Here is an 18,930-nt window from a genome sequence, read left to right as displayed (position 1 = left end):
CAGTAGTACGAGTGTCGCCAAAGCACGTCAGCGCGCCAGTGTGTGCTGCTAGACTTATGTCTGTGCAGTGATGTTCTTAAAAGTCTCTGTGTTCAGCTCTCAGTCCTTTTCTAGCTTTGAACTGAATCTCTTCGCTTTGAAGTTTAGTTTGTCACCTGTGTCCCTTCTTGTACTTTCACATCTGGCTTATTTAAAGCTGCTGTAAGCATTACTTTCTTACTAAGTGTTAAATAGCTCTTAATTCCAACAGTAATCACAGTTACGGAGTCTTTGGTCAGTAACTCATGTCTCTCCTCCCTCTGCTCATGCAGAAGAAGAGAAAAGACATTTTCTGGTATCCCTGCCCAATTAATCCAGTCAGGACAGAGAACTCTATAAAGAGGCGGTCCTGTCTGCTCGTGAAGACAGCAGGATCCTCCTGTTCTGGTATCTACACCAGCAATTGCAGAAGAGGGTAAGCTATCAATTCCAGCATTCATGGTGACTGCTCATACTACCAAACAGGACAAGTGGAGAAAGTAGTGTGAGTAAAAGAAAGGCAAAGAGAGCAATCTTTAAAAGAAGAAGGGAGTCGTGCAAGTGCGGTGACAGAGAGAGAAGGGAGGGGATTGCTAACTGCAAAACAGACAGGAAGTTAGCTAAATTGATGACGTTTACAGCAGCTTTAACTGCATTTAGTTGCTGCAGGTGGAAACCCAACACTTCCTGTTGTTGCTGCAATGTTATAAAACCGTTTAAATAGCTAAATAATAGAGGACTTTTATTGTGAAGAACTTATGGGAAACTAAACGTGTTTATCACAAAATTAGCGGAGCAGCGGTTCTTCCATAATACTCGAGACAAGCGTGTCATCAGACACACCTTCAAGCAGGTAGCACTGTTGTAATGAAAATCGTAAACCCTACTGTACTGGGTTGACGTGGAGTCAAACTGAGTCAGGCCGAGCTGGCAAATGCGTATAGAAAAGCCCCATGTGTAAGAGGAAAAATATGTTTGTTTTTTTTATTTTAAGGTGGACTGTCCCTTTAAAAAGTTGACTTCTTATTTATAAGCCAACTCTTTGAATGTACTGTTATTTCTGCAGTCAATAGAGAATACTGGGAATTGGGGAATATAAATATCTATTACCGAAAGTTATTTTCATTTCTGCGAGGAATAATTTTTCATGCAGTCACTCCTCCCTTTTCCCTCGCGGCGCCACAGAGATTCCTTGGTGGCCATCAAACCACATCACTCTACAGAAGACGTCAATAAACCTGACATGCTGCTTCTCAAATTAGCTTTGAATTTTAGAGCTACCATAATTAGCTTTTCCATTTTCACCAATGTCATTTAAAAATAGCGTGAAAGAAACTAACAGCTCTTTTGCTGTCTAGCCTTGCTTTCACTTTCCATTTGAAATAATCTTTTCTGAATGAATGGCTGAGTAATTAACAGCACTAGACACCCTTTTCAGAGAGCACAGACATTTCATAAATAATACATATTTAATGTCTTGTCATTTTGTGTTCAGAGAAGCTTGGCTAATTAATTTTAACAGATGATTTCTTCTTGCATTTACTCACCCATACTCAGGCCTCTGTTATTTTTTTTCTACTTTTCATTTTATGCCTGCTTTTCCCTTTTCTTGCTGTTCTTTCCAGTAATGGACAAACTCAACAGAGCTACTGATTTACATTTACCTTCAGCCATGGCTGCTGAATGACTGTGAAAAGTTACAGAGGAAGAGGAAATGCAATCACTGAATCATGGGTAAAACAATGCGCAACAGTGTACTAAATCAGAGCACACTCATGTGATTTTAATGCAGATTTTTACCTGTGTGGTATCTGGCCTGGTTAGGACTGAGAAAGGGCACGCAGTTATCTACAGTCGGCACAGATTATCCTATCGTGAGCAGGCTCAGAGCTGACAGGCCTGGCCTTTTGGCTGAACACATTTTTTCCAAACATGTCTGGTCAGGCTTATGTGGTCTGTAGAAATCTAAGACTCACTACGACTAAAATCTGAGAGTGACATTGGCTTCATCTAATGTTTGTTTGGATACAGAGGGAGAAAAATTTGAATTAAGAGAATGAGGAATTATGTTTACCAGCAAAGCTCACTAAGCTATTGTACGTTAAATAGATTGCCAAATCTTCTTACATCTTACAACATTTAATTTGGAGGCATTTATCTCATAAAACTGTTTGCAGGAAACTATGCAGATTAGCTTGCAATCTGTAGGTAATTACATATGAGAAAAAAAAATCTCATTAAAAAATGTAGTGTTTGTAACAACGTCACTTCAAAATAATATAATGATAATATAACATAACATCGTGTCAATATAACGCAAATGAAACAAAACAATCCTGTATTGATTAGGAAGGATACAACACACATTGTATTTCATAAAACAGACAGGACTGAAAACAAAACCTTCGTCCCATTAAGCCGTCAGTAAGTTTTCTTCGGAGAATGTGTTACGTATGCAGCCCCTGGAGGGCAGAGTGCTGATGTCCCTGAAGGCCTGTGCCTGTAACCTCAGAGCATCTGCTACCCACAGCTGTGAGAGCCAACGCTTCGTGGTGGAGGCGCAAAGGGACGTTTTGCCCTCCCCGATGTGTCACATCTTTCCCTGGGCCTTGAACAAAAACCCATGCAGGATGGGCTTGGCATGCCTGCTCATGTTATTTTGCACCAAATGCATGTAAAGCGCCTCTGGCCTCAGAGCTGAGCTCTGCAGATTAGCATCTGGGACAAATGGACCTAAGCTCACCAAGAGCCAGATTGATTAAGACCAGCGCACACAGCCAATCCCGCTCTCCTCTCGGGCACTGCTGAAGATCACACAGCTCGTTGGGAGGAAATTGATAATGATCTTAATTTGGAAACGTCTGTCACATGAGTTTCCTTCTTTTCATTGGTGAAGAAAAAAGAGGTGGGAGAAGAAGTGAGATGAGTAAAAGAGAGAAAAGACCAAAAAAGAGCGACAACTAACTGAGGGAAGGAATGGGTTTTAAAAAATGTGAAGAACCATCCCGAGTCACAATAAGACTGGCAATTTATACGGCAGTCCAATCTCGCCACAACACTGCCCACAGCCAACTCTATTTCAGTTTTGAACACCTGAGTCAAGTCAGACATACTGTACATAGCAAGTACCCAGCCCTCTAAAAGCAGCTGAATGGGGCTTTGTGAACGCTGCAGGTAGAGCCGAGATCTAAGACTGACATTTGAGCTTCCCAGAAAGCTCAGAGGGACTCAGGAAAACACTCAACCAGAGTAGACTGGGACCTGTGAAGTTCCCTGGACTGTCAGAACCATCTGCATCACTTGCATTTTTCTCTGTTTGTACCTGACAATGCTATAGCACAGGAGATTTCAGATAAGTCTACTGCAGGCTGTGGAAAACTGAATGATAACTGGCCGTCTTTTGAAGAATGCTTCAATCTGTTACGTTCTTCAGAATGATTTTTCAGCATTCACATCAATAAACAAGGTGTTTTTGACATAAATGTCTAATGTTTGCGTTCATTTCATGTATCAACTACATGTCAATATCAGTTAAAGTGGCGACTGGCTCATTTCTGCAGGTTCATTCTTCATATCAACAGCAGAGGTAGATTATTCTTGTCCAAACTGCAGCCCAGGTGCTGCTGTATGCATTAGTCATCTCCAAATTAGCAATTTCCTCCTTCCTGCTTTACTATGCAGATGTTCATCCTCTCCAACTGATATAATGCGGCTGCCCTTTGTATCCTTCAGCAGCACCCAGCAGTATTTAAGAATCATGTTCAAACCCCTGGTACCAACTTATAAAGCCCAGTATGGGCCAGGACCTCTCTACCTGCAGGCGATGGTAAACTGTGCAGGAGCCACATCTCTCTGATCTACTTCTAGCCTGGAGCCACAGACGTCCTCACCGACACGCGTCAAGAAAGCCTGGTCTTTGTTCTTGCTCTTTAGTGGGGCAACTTGCTCCTGGTAGACGATCGCAGCAGCAAAATACCTCACCATCTTCAAAAACACACTGAAGGCCCACCTCTTCAAAAAGGTACGTGGACTGACACGGCCAGGATTCAACCTTTACTAAATAAAACATGCTGCCTTGCCTTTCCTAGAAGTAACCGAAACTCAGTGTTCTGTTTTCTGGCTGTGATAACTGGTACGTTCTCCTGCATTGAAATAGGAAACGTGTCCATGGCCACAAGCTTTCAAGCCTTTTAAGGGTGACTCCAATTTTACACATTAAAGGTTTCATTTGTAGAATCTGGCCAGAATTCCAAGGTAGATTATCAGCAGAGTGAGCGACAACTGCAGCTCTTTGCTAGCAATCCTTGGTTGTAGCTACCAACCCTTAGCTAATTAGCGCATGGCTCAGTTAGCCATGGAGCCAGTGGCCCTAGAGTTTGTCTGGACTGGGACCTCAGATCACTTCGCTTGACGGGGCCCAGCTCAACTGGATTTGGCCAAATGACATGATAGTGAATCCTGCTGGGGGACACAGCACAGACTGGGACATCAGCTGTGGGTGGAAACAGCGTGTAGAACTGGAATATTTACACATCTTACTCTGTGACTTAAGGATACATTTTTGACCAAACCAGAGGTGATGTGAAAAGACAAACCAAGACTGTGTTGGTGAGTTTAATTTAGTTCATGTCGAGTCTGATCGACTTTGTTTGGTAAAAGAAAGACACTCAAATTTGGACGGTGAACGATTGTATTTTTTACTTTAGTAAGGAAAATATGTGTAAAATATCTCCTTTCTTGACAGTTTATTTATTTTACTTGTTATGCCAACAATTGGTATATATCTGCCAGCTGAAACTACGGGAGGCTGTCACACTACGGCCTCTAGCGGTACAAAGTGGTATTAGAAGACGGAACAGGCCTGGGTTAACTGGTTAGCGTGCCAACTTTAGCAGACACCTCTGCAACACAATACATAAATGTCTTTGACATAATATCAACACTATTGTTTCTTGACATTCTGTTGATGCAAGTACAATTTTTATGTTTTAAACAAAATATCTGGCCATGTCTTACAAATGGCTCCTTTTAAAGTGTGTTAACAGGTCTTGGGGAGTTACTCACGTACATGTGAAAAAACATTGTAAAAAGCCTTTTGTGGCTCCAGGAGAAATTGCATGTAATCTGATAATTTGCCTCCAGCGATGTCACTCATTGTGCATTGTGAGTAATGTAGGCACCTGGAAGAATATACAGTATTTAAAGGCAATCGTTCCGGTTCTAGAGCCACAAAAGGCTTTATACTACTTTTTTCAGATATCCAGTAGTACTCCCCAAGACCTGTAAACACACTTTAATGTGTACACTTTGTGGAATTAGCCTTTAACCTACACTCTTTTACAGTAGGCAAACTAGTAAGAAATGTATATTGAGTTCTTGTATGGTATTTAAATGTAAATCTACTGAAGAGCTACCATACAAGTCCGCAAGAGAAGCAGTTGCCAATTTTGCAAATGTAAAAATAAGCAGTAAGATTTTCTCTGGTAGCTCAAGGACAACATATGTAGGATATATAGTATCTTAGCAAAGTTAGAAAGACGGTCCAGAGTCTACATCTTCAGTAACTTTTCTTGTAATGGTACACAACTCAGGCTGCATCTAGGGTGTAGTTTGCTGCAAGTGGCAGGCCACAGTGAGAAGTCCAAAATACACCTTGTCATCAGCAGCGGTCTGTCATAGAGAGGAAGTCAGCATGCTGTCATTTTGTCTGTCGAGCTTTGGGAGTAGGGTGAAAGTGCCCTCTGTCAGAGACGGGAAATGTCTTCCTCGATCACACAACACTCACTGTGCGTGTCGCTGACAAACAAGCCTTACAGCCCGCACAAAGGCAACGTCTATGCACAAAACCCCCCCCAAAAACATAAATCTAAATAATACATGTGTCAACTAATTTTACTAGGGATATATCTAGGGTTGTTTAAGAAGTTTTTTTTTTTTTAACATTTAACTTCTGTGGTTTGAAGTGCAAATTCAGGTGACAGCCCACCTTCCCTGCATCCCTCCTGCTGGGTCAAACTGGTCTATAACAAGTATATAATATGTGGTGCTCTATGGAAACTGTAGGTGGAGTCAAAGCACAAAGAATCCAGCCTTACATCATCCTTAAGTTTTTTTTTTCTTCTTTTTTACAACAAAGACCCTCTTCTATGCTAAAAATAGGGAATTTAGCAGAAGAATTTAACCACTGGAATGGCTATTTCTGAGTTGATTTCAGGCTGAGCTTGCTGCAAATTAAGTTGTAAGATAGGACGGAGATGCAGCAACATCCCCAGAGGATTCACAGAGAGGAAGGTCAGGCCTAAACAATCTGTGTCCAACCTCTGTTCTGTCTGCGTCTGTATGGACAGAAGAGACCAATGAATGTCTTAATCCGTGTAGTAAGCTTAGCTTCATTTAAAAAATCATCAATAAATCATCCCTGTCAAAAAGCCACAAACCACAGAACAAAGGACTGCACTTGTTATATCATCGAGATGCATTGGTGACGCTTTTCGCTTGAGAACAAAAAAAGGAAACAGCTGTTTGAGGCAACAACCCACAGGTTTTTTTCCCCCCCAGATTTGCTGTTATTGAGGTAATTTTCTTGATTTGCAGACAGATTCTGCCATTTAGTGAGGACGCATGGAGATTTCACTGAGTGATATGTCCTTAAAACTGCCTCATGGCTGTTTAAGTACTCTAAAACAGGCCCATGATGTCACTGTTTACCACTCTAACCCTCCCCCTTCCTCCCTTCCCCTCACCCCCTGTTCATAGTCATTTGCTTGTCTCCCTTCCATTTGCAGCTGTCAGAATTAAACTGTACATAATGGTTGCCATCACGTCTCTTGCTTCCTGGCTGCTGCTAACCCCAAATCAACATTCTTGCTTCTTAGTGATGTTCATTGCAATTGTTGGGCAAATTGTTTGTTTTGAACATGCAAAATCAAATAGCCCGATGTGAAAGAAAGAGCATCTGATTGGCTTCCAGTGTTCCCTCTGTTGATTTGAATTACGTGCAAATGAGGACAGGTGGGGGAATTTGTTTGTCTGTACTTGTTTGCAGATGTAGGTAGTGTGCGTTCACTACAGCCGTATGTGTTCATGTGCGGGCGTGTGCATCTTCAGGCATCACGGCACATGACATTAAACAGCCACTGTCTACCGACTTTATATCAGCGAGTGACTGCACAAACCAGACAACATCTGAGTTACAATTAAAGCAGATTTTCACCAACAAGCTTCGAATGGTAAGTCTGATTAGGAGAGACACATTTCCCCTAAAGCCTGCAGGCTGTGTGTTCAGTCAGGGGAGCTATTATTGACAGCTACTGAATGATCTACAGTTGTAAGGGTGGAAAAAGCAGGATGTCTAAATGAAGCCAACAAGTTAATCAATGCCGTGTGTAAGACTTGCATCCTGTTTTTGGAACAAATCTCTCGGCAGATATTTGACTGTGTGTGAATGAGTTGTGTGCTGTAATTACGCTTTTGTGGAGTGTGTTTAATGTAAGTTGACATCCTCAGGTGTCTTACGCGCTAACACAGAGGCACTGACTAATCTTTCTATTTGAATATTTTAACATTTGTATTAATCAAGTATTGGAACATACAGGTGCAACGGCAGAATAATCTTCGAGTGGCGCAATGACAACATGGCAAATGATAATTAGTAAGGTGTCCAAGGTTCAGGGTGCTTTCACTCAAAATTGACAAGGTCATACATCATGGATAGAAAAGTACATGATATAGTGAGAAAGAGAGGTAGAAAAGAAGAAAACATGACTGGCTTTAGTATAAATTGGTTGACTGCTACTGCTACTTGTTACTACCAATCCACCACTGAGCAACTTGACATTTTACCATAACTAAGTTAGTTTACCACTGATGGTGATCGTATTATTTCAGATCAAACGACAAAGAGAACAAATGTCACATCTGATAAAGAAGACAGAAGTGTAAATGTACTGCCTAGTTTCCAGGGATCAACTGTCCATTTTTTTTCATCTCATACTATTTACCGAAATGTTTGTTGCAAGGGGATTTCAAGGAAGAACTCCTTGAATTGCTGTAACCTACTTTTATATTCTTGCATACATTATCCTTCCAATGTCAAGAACCCTAAAAAACTTCGAGTACAGATGTTAAAAATTCCAATTTGATTTTAGGTTTTGTTCAATAAACTTCCATGTAGGATTTTTACTGTCTGCAGAGTAAACTGCGCAACATTATAATGATTAACGAATAAATTATAATTTATCTTCGATCTTGCTCGGATCCAAAGAACCCTTCTTAAGAAGCCCCTTAAAAGACCAGGGACTCTTGTTTGGGAACCATTGCTGTAAGAGTTGGTAATGTTGTGGCTCAGGAGTATCTTTTGTGTTGTTTTTGGACTCCAAAAGTGACAGGATATGTTGATCAATGTTCTTACACGGGTCTTATGTTTGGACCCAAAAATAAAAGCAGATTATGCCTTTAGGAAACTAACAATTACAAAGTAAAAGCTCCTTCACTGCTACAGTTTATATTACCTACATTTAAAAGTAGATATTATCAAATAAATGATTTATCCCTTCATTTGTGTTTATATAAGTTATACCTAATTAAAAGGTGTCAAAATTGTGTTTTATATAATGCTATAACGAGTTAAGAACTTGAAACAGGACTCCTTGGTAGCGCTCACAAAAAGTTTCTATGCTGATCACTTTGCTTTCCAACGGAGCCAGTTTGAATTTGTTTTGCTGGCGGTGCAGATTCTTGAGGTCAGTTATGCATGGAGTCTCACAGGAATTATACTCTACTTAAGACACATAAGTACTCTTTTGCAGTGTTATAATCCAAGTTTGAGCAAAGTAGTAGAGGTGACACAACAGGATGAGCTGCAGGCTACAGACACAATCAGACACAGCTATGTGAACACAGCTGATGTCGGTTAACTAAATATGTTCATAGCATAAGTGAACGCAGAGTTATTCCACCTGGTTGAAAACAGTGTGTATTTTTAAAATGTCTCAATTCAATGCAGTTTGCACAAACTGTGGTGCTGTAGCATATGTCAGGGGGCCAATTGGGATTAGCGCATTAGCATGCTAGTGAGATTATTAAAGGGCTCACTGTGCTAGCTGCTCATGTTACCGTGTATTGGTAGAGCTACAAGTTAAAATATCTCTGTATGATGTAGTATTTGAGCTTTCAATTTTTATAAAGGGGATGGGTATTTGTACTTGTAAAGAGCACAGGTAAACTCTAATGCTGCTGCTAATGTTACAGCTTCTGAACTGTTGCTGCCAGCCGGAGGACTGTGTTGGACTGTTGTAGCGTCCAGCCTGACATCCACCCACAGCCTTTCTCCACCATTCCTCGTCTGTTCTCCATCTTTCACTTGCTCATGCTTCATGTTACATCCCATGGACATGTGAGTGCAAATTAACATTGCGTGTGTGTTTTGTTTTTTTGGTAGCCTCCACTAGCAGGTGAAGCAGAGATTTGTTTTAGTTCATTAACTCCCAAGCAGCGACTCAGGCCTGCATTGTTTTATTTTTTTTGGATAAAGCGCATGATATTAATATATATATCTTATTTAATTTAGATATCTTATAATTTTTTGCACAAGTGCTTAAAATATTTATATTAACTTATAAGTTGAACTCTGTGATTGTAGATTTGGGGGTATTGTTGTTTAACATAGAGTCATGGCCTTAAATGACAGCTGAGTTGAGTCAGTCTTGCCGAACATGATCGCAATCAAATCTGAACACAAGTGGGAGTACTCCTACGGGACATTGCCTCTTTTATCTTGTATGCCACCTGCAGAGTGTTAGTACTAGTGGTCTATTTGTGTGGCTTATAGGGAACATTGGAGGGTGTTTGGCATTGAGACCTTAAAAAGGGGATCTCAGAGCTGACTTGTCTTGATAATGTGGCTTAGTGTGTGCTGCATCCTCCTCAGCCTGACATTCACCCTCAGTCTGAAGTATCCTTCCAAACTTTTCTAACCTCTAAAAAACTCTTTGTGAAACTTAAAACACAGAGAGTAAAAAACAACCCACAAGTACATTAGCCTGCTGGGCTGACAGGGCTCCTGTATGTGTTTTGTGGTCCAGTGTGAGGGGTATAGTGTGTTCTTTTTGAAGTTCATGGTTTGAGGGAGTGTGTTTATAAATGACACACTGAGCTGCAGTTCAAAACTGGTTTGTCATTTTGAAACAGTGAATATTTGAACCCTCATGCGTAGTGTCCGTAAAGCTTAGTTAAGCATGTTCCTCAATAAGTGTCGTGTATGGGCTGTGAAGGTTTTTAGGTAAGCTGTATTTTTTAACAAAGCGGCTCAACAGAATTTTTTTTACAGATGTTAGGTATTTTGGAAACTCATATTTGACCATGGCATAGTTGAATTGTAGTTTTTGGGGAGGCAACGACAAGTATATTTCATCTACTGTCTTAGGAGTTGTTTTGTTTACATGTTAAGTGAGTATTATTTTCTCTGCTGTGTTATGGGAGGTTAGTGATAATAACAAAAATGAGTTAACATTAGGTTATTAAACATACATGATTGAAAGTTAACATTTAGATTTTTTTATTGTAATTGGTAACACTTCATAATAACATTATCCATAAATGGTAAATGGTAAAACTTGAATAGTTATTTTGTTGTCAATAAACAATGAAATGCTTTATAAAATATTTATTAAGCAATTGTTTATTGTACAGGTGCAACTGATGTTTATAATACTTTGTAAATGTGTAATACATACTGTATAGTTCATCTATAAACATTATTTGGATGGCCATTAGTAAGTTGCCTTTACAACTGCTGAACAAATGGTTTATAAAGAATTTCATGTTGTTAATAGTCAAGTAAACGTAAACGTACCATTTATTAATGATGGTTGTTATAAAGTGTTACCATGTATTTTCATTTGTTAAAATGTATAGTGTGTTAATGCTGACTTAACTTATTATTTAAAGTACTGTAGATTTGATGCAATACACACAAAAAGAAGAGTTCATAAAAATGTTGAAAATAGACTATAATACAAAATTATACTCATTAGTTTAATAAAGTTGATGTATTTGATGATTTATATACTGACTAATTAAGTTGGATGCTTTTCTAATGTAGGCTATAGTACATTTTTAATCTTATTGTTACTGTATATATTATTTTCCCAACTCAAAATTTCACAAAAAAAAAGCTTTTTAGAATCAGATCAAAGTCACATTTTTTTACAGTGTATAAGCACCATATATAGAGAGAGATCTTGGATACAACCTCTACTGTATGTGTGTATAATGCAGTCAGTCTAAACTGTGTGCATGTGGGCTCGGGGGACTACGTCTATGGGGAGAAGCAGAGCAGGAGAAGTTGGAGAGAGCAGCAGCCACACAGAACATGGACAGAGCGTTTACCTGGCCCTGTGCTCTGTGGGTACGCCAAGTAGCCGCCTCTTCCACGGGCCCCCCTACCTGAGCCACGCGCTGCTGCTACCGCCGCTGCCGCCACCGGTCCGTATGCTGTCGCTGGGAAGCCTGCAGGCACACATACACACACACATACATACATCACTTCCTGCACATGGATGAGTACAGCGCAGAGCTACAGGAGAATGTTGATACGAGCGCTGAGCTACGGGATAAAACCATAGCTGTCAGAGTCGGGGGCTCATGTCAGGGCGACATCTATCAGAAGACTATAACTGAACCCACTGTGATATTCAAAACCCTGCAGATCCACTGATCCAGGAGCAGAAACAGAGAGATAGCCACGAGCGACTCGCCCAACATTAGATTTAAATAAAAATGACATACTTGACATGATCGTTATGAGGCGAATATCAGATTATATTAAAACCGCTGAATAAAAACTGTTTGATTTTACAATCCCACTTCTAAAAAAAGTTGAGATGCTGAAAACGTAGATGAAAACAGAATGCAATCATTTGCAAATGAACTGTTTTTACCAGGGGGAAAACGTTTTTTCAAAGTTTTCCCCCGAGCCCATGCATAAATATCCTCATGTTTTTCACATAGTGGTGAACCTTGCTCCATGCTTGCTTCATCATTACCCAATCATGATACAATCAGCTGTTACCAACGAACCTGTTTACCTGTGGAATGAGTCAAACGGGTATTTTTGGAGCATTTCACAACTTTCCCAGTATTTTGTTGCTCGGGTCTCAACTTGTTTAAAGTATGTCGCTGGCACCAAATTCAGAATAAACATATATTTACAAAAATCGAGTGGACAATAAACATTAAATATATTGTCTTGGTACTTTTAATTATCGTACGATTTCAAGCTTCATAAACAGTAACTTACAATTGAGTAATCACTGGAGTATTTACTATGATTTGAACTTTTACTTCCATCGAAAAGGTCCGTCTGGCTGCAAAGGTGCAAATTCTTATTCATCTATAAAACTGTGAATAAACTGACTTTCGCAATTCACCAAGTCCCTGATTATATTAGTGAAAGCATTTGGCTCTGGGGGGTGTTTATGTCACATGCTTTGGATGAAAGATTACAGCCACTTCTGAGCTGCATAGACATGGGCATAATAGCCCCTACCCCTGGGGACTACCCCTGCATTTTGTTCAGGAGTGCTCCCAATTACTGCGAGTTTGTATGGAATCAGAATCATCCACTGTAATGCAGGAGGCAAAGCATTACGCAGGTTTTTTTTTGGGGGGGGGGGGGGGGGGGGGGGGCTAGAAGATATAGAGGAGAAAAACATTTCCCACAATCAGATGGAGACATCTGTTGGATGATTTGTCATTCAGAAGAGACTTTAATCTGTTAGCTTATGTGATGACTGAACAAGTCTCTTGTGCTTGTTTCTTCTTATGTAAACATTTAAAGTACTCCAACGCAGAGGTTTTTGAAGCTTTGAAAATATGTCTATGTAAGCATTCATGAAAAACCAAGTAAATTGTCAGTTTATGATACACTAATAAGACCCTAATACCATGCAAATATAAATCCACGTCTTTAGGGTCTGATTATTCCAACAAATATCGGCCTAATAATCAGTCTGTAATTAAGCCAAACGCAGTATCTGTGAATTGTAATTACATTGTTGGCCTTAATGAACACAGTAGCTAGAGGTGGCTGACAGAGGCTAGTCCATGCCCAGGGCCTGGGCTCCTCTCTCAGCACAGGAATGGCATGTCATTAGCGGTGATGAGATTCCTCACTCTGGGCTCAACACCGTCTATGCCTAATCAGCCTCCTAAAATTATCTCCACAGGAAATGCTTTCCTCACTAGCAAAAAAAAAAAAAAAAAGATCTCCAAATTCCCCTCATTTCTTGATTTTCTCTTTTAGCTCTTAGTCTGTTTTGGTCACATCCCGGAGACTGTGGTTAAGACATTACAAAATGGCACAGGACACCTCAGAGGATTATTTTTTGAATGCTTGCGGAGGTGAGAGGAGCACTGGCGGGTGACCTATTTTCCGAGTCAGCCTTGTACTGCTATTCCACGAAGAGGGCCTCACACAAAAGACTGATGAGAGGGGGGGAGGAGAGGGGAGAGAGAGGGAGGTGAGAGGGCAGGGTCAGATGAGCCGCAGCCAAAGAGAAAAACACATAGCTTTTCATCAGGCGGCTGAGGAGGAGGTAATTCACAACTCTGTCGACACAATACGACCACGAATGTGCGCGTTGGGTGTCAGGTGCCGTCATGCTGCGACAGGCAGGCAGGTGAAGACGAAGAGAAAGAAAATGCCACTTTCCCCCCAAACTATCTAACAGCTCAGGATAGAATAAGGGACTCAGGCGGCATGGTGACAGGGGAGAAGGAATAGAAAGAAAAAAAAAGAAAGACGACGAAAAGGCAACTCAAATCAGCCGCATTTATGCCGCTGCAGCCGCGCCACACCAGGAACTGATTCCAACAGCTTAAATGATATTCTCCGCCTCTTTTCACAAAAACACAAATCAACTCTGATACTATGCTAATGATGGCCATGCACCCCTGCATTTCCACTTAGAGTGTCCCCATGGTTGCTGTGTGGAACAGTGTTTCATACAGCACTCTCCACCTCTTTTCCCCTCCCTCTCTCTCTCTCTCCTTTCCTAAGTGCTGAATCTATCTTCCCCTCGCTGCCATTGTCATGACACCCCCAATAGACCCACTGGCTTGGAAGTTAGTTGCGGGCAAAGTTGTGGTGAGAGATTAACTTTGCAGGATTAGGTGGGTTAATTAATAGATGGCTGCTGCTCATTGTTTTGTGCTCACGCTGTAAGAAGCCACCCAAGAGAAGCGCTGCAGCATTAAATCAATTTCATGGCCCTTTTATTACTGAGGAGATAAAGCCAATATTTAGCTTTCAATTCTTCACAATTATTGGGCCCCTGCTTTGCCACTTGAGTGGCTGCGCTTGGCTGGGGACAAGGACACATCTGTTTATGAGCTGTGGAGGCCCGGGGGCCTTGGTGTCCGGACTCCGGGGAACTGTCCTCAGCTTTCTCTCCTCGAGCCTGCAGCTCAGAAATTCAGCCTTCTCCAGGAGTGCACACAGAGAGGAGGAGAGATTAGACCTGAAGGAAGATGAGGACTGTCGAACGTTTCACCCTCTCTCCGAGCAAAAATAAATACATTTCCTTAAAACAAATATTAACATTTCGTTTAATTATTTATATTCACAAAAATAATATTTGTGACTGAATATCTCTACAGAAATGTTCAAATCTGAGATTATTTTTTGTAGTAAGTCTCTACACACCCTACCAAAACCTTTAAAGAGCCAGTGATTTGGATTTGGAGGGGGCAGGCTATTAGCAGGTGTGAAATTAAAAATTCATAATTATGTTTTGGTTAGTGTATTATCACTAGATAATAAGAATCATTGTGTTTTTGAATAAGCCTTTACTGTATATCTACAGAGGGAGCGGGTCTGCCATGTTGCACCACCATGTTTCTACAGTACCCCATGACAGACAAACCAAGCATCGACTCTAAAGACGGCCTTTTTTCATTTTTTGTTTCACTTTTTTTTTTCATTTTTTGAAGCTACTGTAGGTTCTCCTACTCACTTCAAAGTGGTGGGTGAGGTGATTGGTATTAAGTTGGTTTCAATCTGCAACCTCACCACTAGATGCCACTGACTCTTACACACTGGTCCTTTAATTGAGTTCATATCCAATGTCCTTACAGGTTTGATGTTGGCTTGTATTTTATTTCCGCTATGTACAAATATTGACCAACATTAAAAAATAACTGTTACCCTGTAGGTATCCATATTCTTGACAACGTAAAATAAACTTCCGTCGACAGTAACTTGCTAAACAGAATAACACGTCCAATTCATGGCCTTGTCACTGCCGTGCTGAAGGAGCACATTGTGCATCCAGAGCACATAAGGCTCCATTTTCATGACAGTACATTGCACATACCGGCTCTTTATGCCTGTAAAGTGGCAGTTTTCTTGGGTGCACACCGGTTCTTTTCTCCCTGCACCTGTATTTTGTGAGTCTCTGTGAACTTGACTGTACTGAAGTAGGAGGAGAAACACAGTAGGGGCAGTGTCAGAGTGATCAAACAGCACAGTGCAATTTTTGTGTCAAGGTTTTCCTGAGATTTTTGCTCGCACCGGCTTCTTGCACGGACCAGGTCAAAAGCTTTGTTTTTTCTCTCTGTTACAGAGCAGTCACTGAACTTTCTCTGAATATTGCACTGAGAAAAGGAGGTGATGTGATTGATGACATTAATTCTAGCCCCCATTTTGACCACTGGTGATGTATTCCTCATAATGTCACCATGTTTTTAAGCTGCTCTGCAGTTGCACTACATTATTTTATCAAAAAAATGACAGATTGCTTTTGCCAGGTGGGCCACACATTGCCTGCATTTGTCGCAAATACTCATCGGAGTATGTGTATTTCATCTAGCATAGGCGTTCAACGAAGCCGGGTCAGCTGACGCACAGTGACCCCTACAATTTGACCTTTATCCTTTGTAATTTTTAACCCTAACCCTTGTACAGTATGATTTTAAAACTCATCACATTACGTTCTATTTTTCACCCTTCTGCAGATCTTTTTTGGCATACTGCCTCTTTAGCCACAGACTCACTTTCTGATCCTATTACTCAGAAAACGTCACAATGAAAAGTTGTTGCATTATGCATCAATAAGGTCCTATTTATGTCCTAGCAGTCTGAGAACAGCTTGACTGATGTTAATGTAATCTGTACTGTTCTTTGGCCCAAAACTGCCAGCAGCAGCCCCCCCCCTCCCTGTCATTGACAAAGGAGCTCCATCAGTCACAGAGTACTCCACTCATTTCTGCTATAAGAAGACTGTCAACTATCTAATGCACAGGAGGAGCCCAGGGACAGCTGAGGCTCTATGGAGGCCCTATGGGCGAAATAGCCTCTGCCCTATTTTAGTATCTCTCAGAAAGTGAAAACTAATAGGGCCTAACAGAAGACTAAGACTTAACACAGCAACATCACCCCAAACTATCCAAAAAATACAGCAGGTGCACAGGACATTAAAAGACATGCTTGTTAAATTTAGTATTGGAGTGCAGTTAACCAGGGTTAGCTTGCTGGCTAACAGAGTTTTCATGCTACGCTGGTTAACACAGTAGCTTGGGTTTGGAAAAGAGGCTTGTGAACAAGCCTTTGAGCCTGCAGCTAGTCGATTTTTGGGGGCAGACAGAAGGAGTGAGACAGATGAACAGAGCACAGAGCAGAGATGAGTGAGACAGATGAACAGAGACGGACAGCAGCCACATCAGTGGAGGAGGAAGACAAAGAGAAGAAAGGACAAAGGGAATGAGAAATTGAGGGAGAAATAAGGCCAGGACATGAGTGTCTAATTTATTCTCGTGGAATTCTGTAATTTGGACGAGAAAAATATGTCAAGAAATTATTATATCAACATGATAGCCATACCTACAATAACGTTCTTCTACACCACTGAATTAATGTGAGTGTTTCTAGGGCACTGTTACAGTGGAAAGCAGAAAAATAATATCAATACACAATCACTGCAATGTTAAAAAAACTCAAGCACAATGTTTTTCAATCCTGAACATAAGGGCCTCTTGTCCTACATGTTTTAGATGTTTCCCTGCTTCAACACACCTGATTCAGATGACCAGCTCGTCATCAAGCTCTGCTGAAGCCTGATAACAACTACAATACAATACAGTACAGCTGTATAACGGAAATTTACCACGATCAACTTTTCCTGAGAGTTTTAATAGCGATCCCTGATAAAATCTTATATCTTCCCACCCCTGACTCAGTTTCATATTAAAACTGGGCTACTCTCATTGTAAACAGATAAATGGAAACCAAACAGAATGTTTAAAAAGACAGTTCTGTCTGTTCAAATTTAATATATAAACATCCAAAGAGCTTTCTTGAATTTGTAGATATGAATCTTCAGAGCATTGACGAATTATTAATGTAGTTTTACAAACACAGAAGATATCAATGCACTGATGCTCGATACCTTAAGGCTTCTCTGTATCTGCAGTGTTGAACCAGGTCGCTCCTTTTACCCTCTGAGGCAAATGTACAAGTTGAGGTTAAATGAGCACGCTCCTTCTATTTAATTGAGCAGTTCATATAATTTTGCAAAAAGCTACAAGGATAAACCAACAAAAAGATCGGAGCAAATCCAAAGACAAAATTTGAGAAAATAAAAAAAAAAGAAATCATACAGGAGGCGCATGTTTTTTCCTGTCACTGTATGACAGTAAGAAGGACAAGCCAGCGGAAATAAGTCTGTTGATAAGTCATAGCGGAGGCAGTGAAGCACACTGCCGCCTTCTCACAGGAGGAGGGAGGCGTTCTGTCAAAGATGGAAAACTGACTCCACTTCACATTTTGCTTCATCAATAACCTTTGATAAGATATAGAGAAACACATCGAGACAAATAAACAAAACAAAAGAGAAAAAATATATCAAAGTTACAAAAGAGACAGCCACCTCGCAAAACATCTTTTCATCTCCAGACTGACAAGTGTCCCATTGTTGTCATCCTTCAGCACTACTTTGTTGTTGCTGAAAGCATCTCTGGGTTGTTGTTATCAAAGGCATAAATCACAGAGCTGGAGAGAGCCAGGTGGCTTTCATATGAACTGCTGCACACATGCTCATGTCTCACCTCTCCTCTGATCAGCGGAGACCTACAGTACACACAGAGGTTTCCCCTCATGTAAAATACAGAGACGGCTGTCTGGGAATGAGCCAGAGAGAGAGAGGGGGAAAAAGCATTTACATGCACACCAATAATTCAATTATAACCAGACTAATGCAATACGCATATTATTGCAACTCTCATGTAAACACCTTAACCGGGTTATCTTACTCACATTAAGGTCCTAATCAGAGTAAGCATAACTTGATTAACAAAGCTGGGTTGCTTGTCAATCATTCAAATTAATCTTGCCATGTGTATGTCTGCTTTCTCTCACCGTTTGGATTCTGTGCACGCGCCACAAAGGTCACACAGTGAACAGGATGCCGAGCGGTATGTTTGAAACACAGCGCTGAGAGCAGAGATAACTAAAATTAAACAGTTTAATGGCAGCTCGAGCGCTTACATGAGGATGCTCTAAATTCATCCATGGCAATGTGTTGTTCCTTTGTTCTGTTAGAGAGAGACAGACAGTGTGCAATGTGCATAAGCAGACTGTGTAAGTGTTGCAGTTGAATATCAATAAAATATGTAAATATAAATACAGCAGCGTCCCACTTATGCTACAAACTGTTTCTGATGAACTGTTCACAACGTTGAGAAATGAAAAAAACAACCGATCACAGTTGTCTTGATTTCGCCAGTGACTTTGTGACAGATGCCAAACATTTTTACTGGCCGTGGGTACTCCGGCCAAAAAATAATGTCACTAGCTATGTAATCACAATCCACCATCTAAATGGCGATCGTTTCTCTCAGTTTTGAAATAAAGCCAGA

General features: G+C 40.7%; 1 protein-coding gene across 10 annotated transcripts in view; it reads right to left on the bottom strand.

The window, feature by feature from the left end:
• LOC311269238 (RNA-binding protein Musashi homolog 2) overlaps window positions 1–18,930 on the bottom strand; it is a 260,575-nt gene that overhangs the window by 20,816 nt on the left and 220,829 nt on the right. For 6 of the 10 annotated variants that reach the window (XM_084373282.1, XM_084373283.1, XM_084373280.1 and 3 more), the window contains exon 11: window positions 11,407–11,526. In XM_084373282.1, coding sequence (XP_084229408.1) covers window positions 11,407–11,526 — 120 coding nt within the window. The remainder of the gene's footprint in view (window positions 1–11,406; window positions 11,527–18,930) is intronic. The other 4 variants (XM_084373286.1, XM_084373285.1, XM_084373281.1 and 1 more) reach the window with 1 other exon arrangement.

Source organism: Pagrus pagrus (genome assembly GCF_965226575.1).
Source record: "Pagrus pagrus genome assembly, chromosome: 14".
NCBI lineage: Eukaryota > Metazoa > Chordata > Actinopteri > Spariformes > Sparidae > Pagrus > Pagrus pagrus.
Note: the sequence above shows the minus strand (reverse complement) of the source record. Positions and strands in the feature narration are given on the sequence as shown.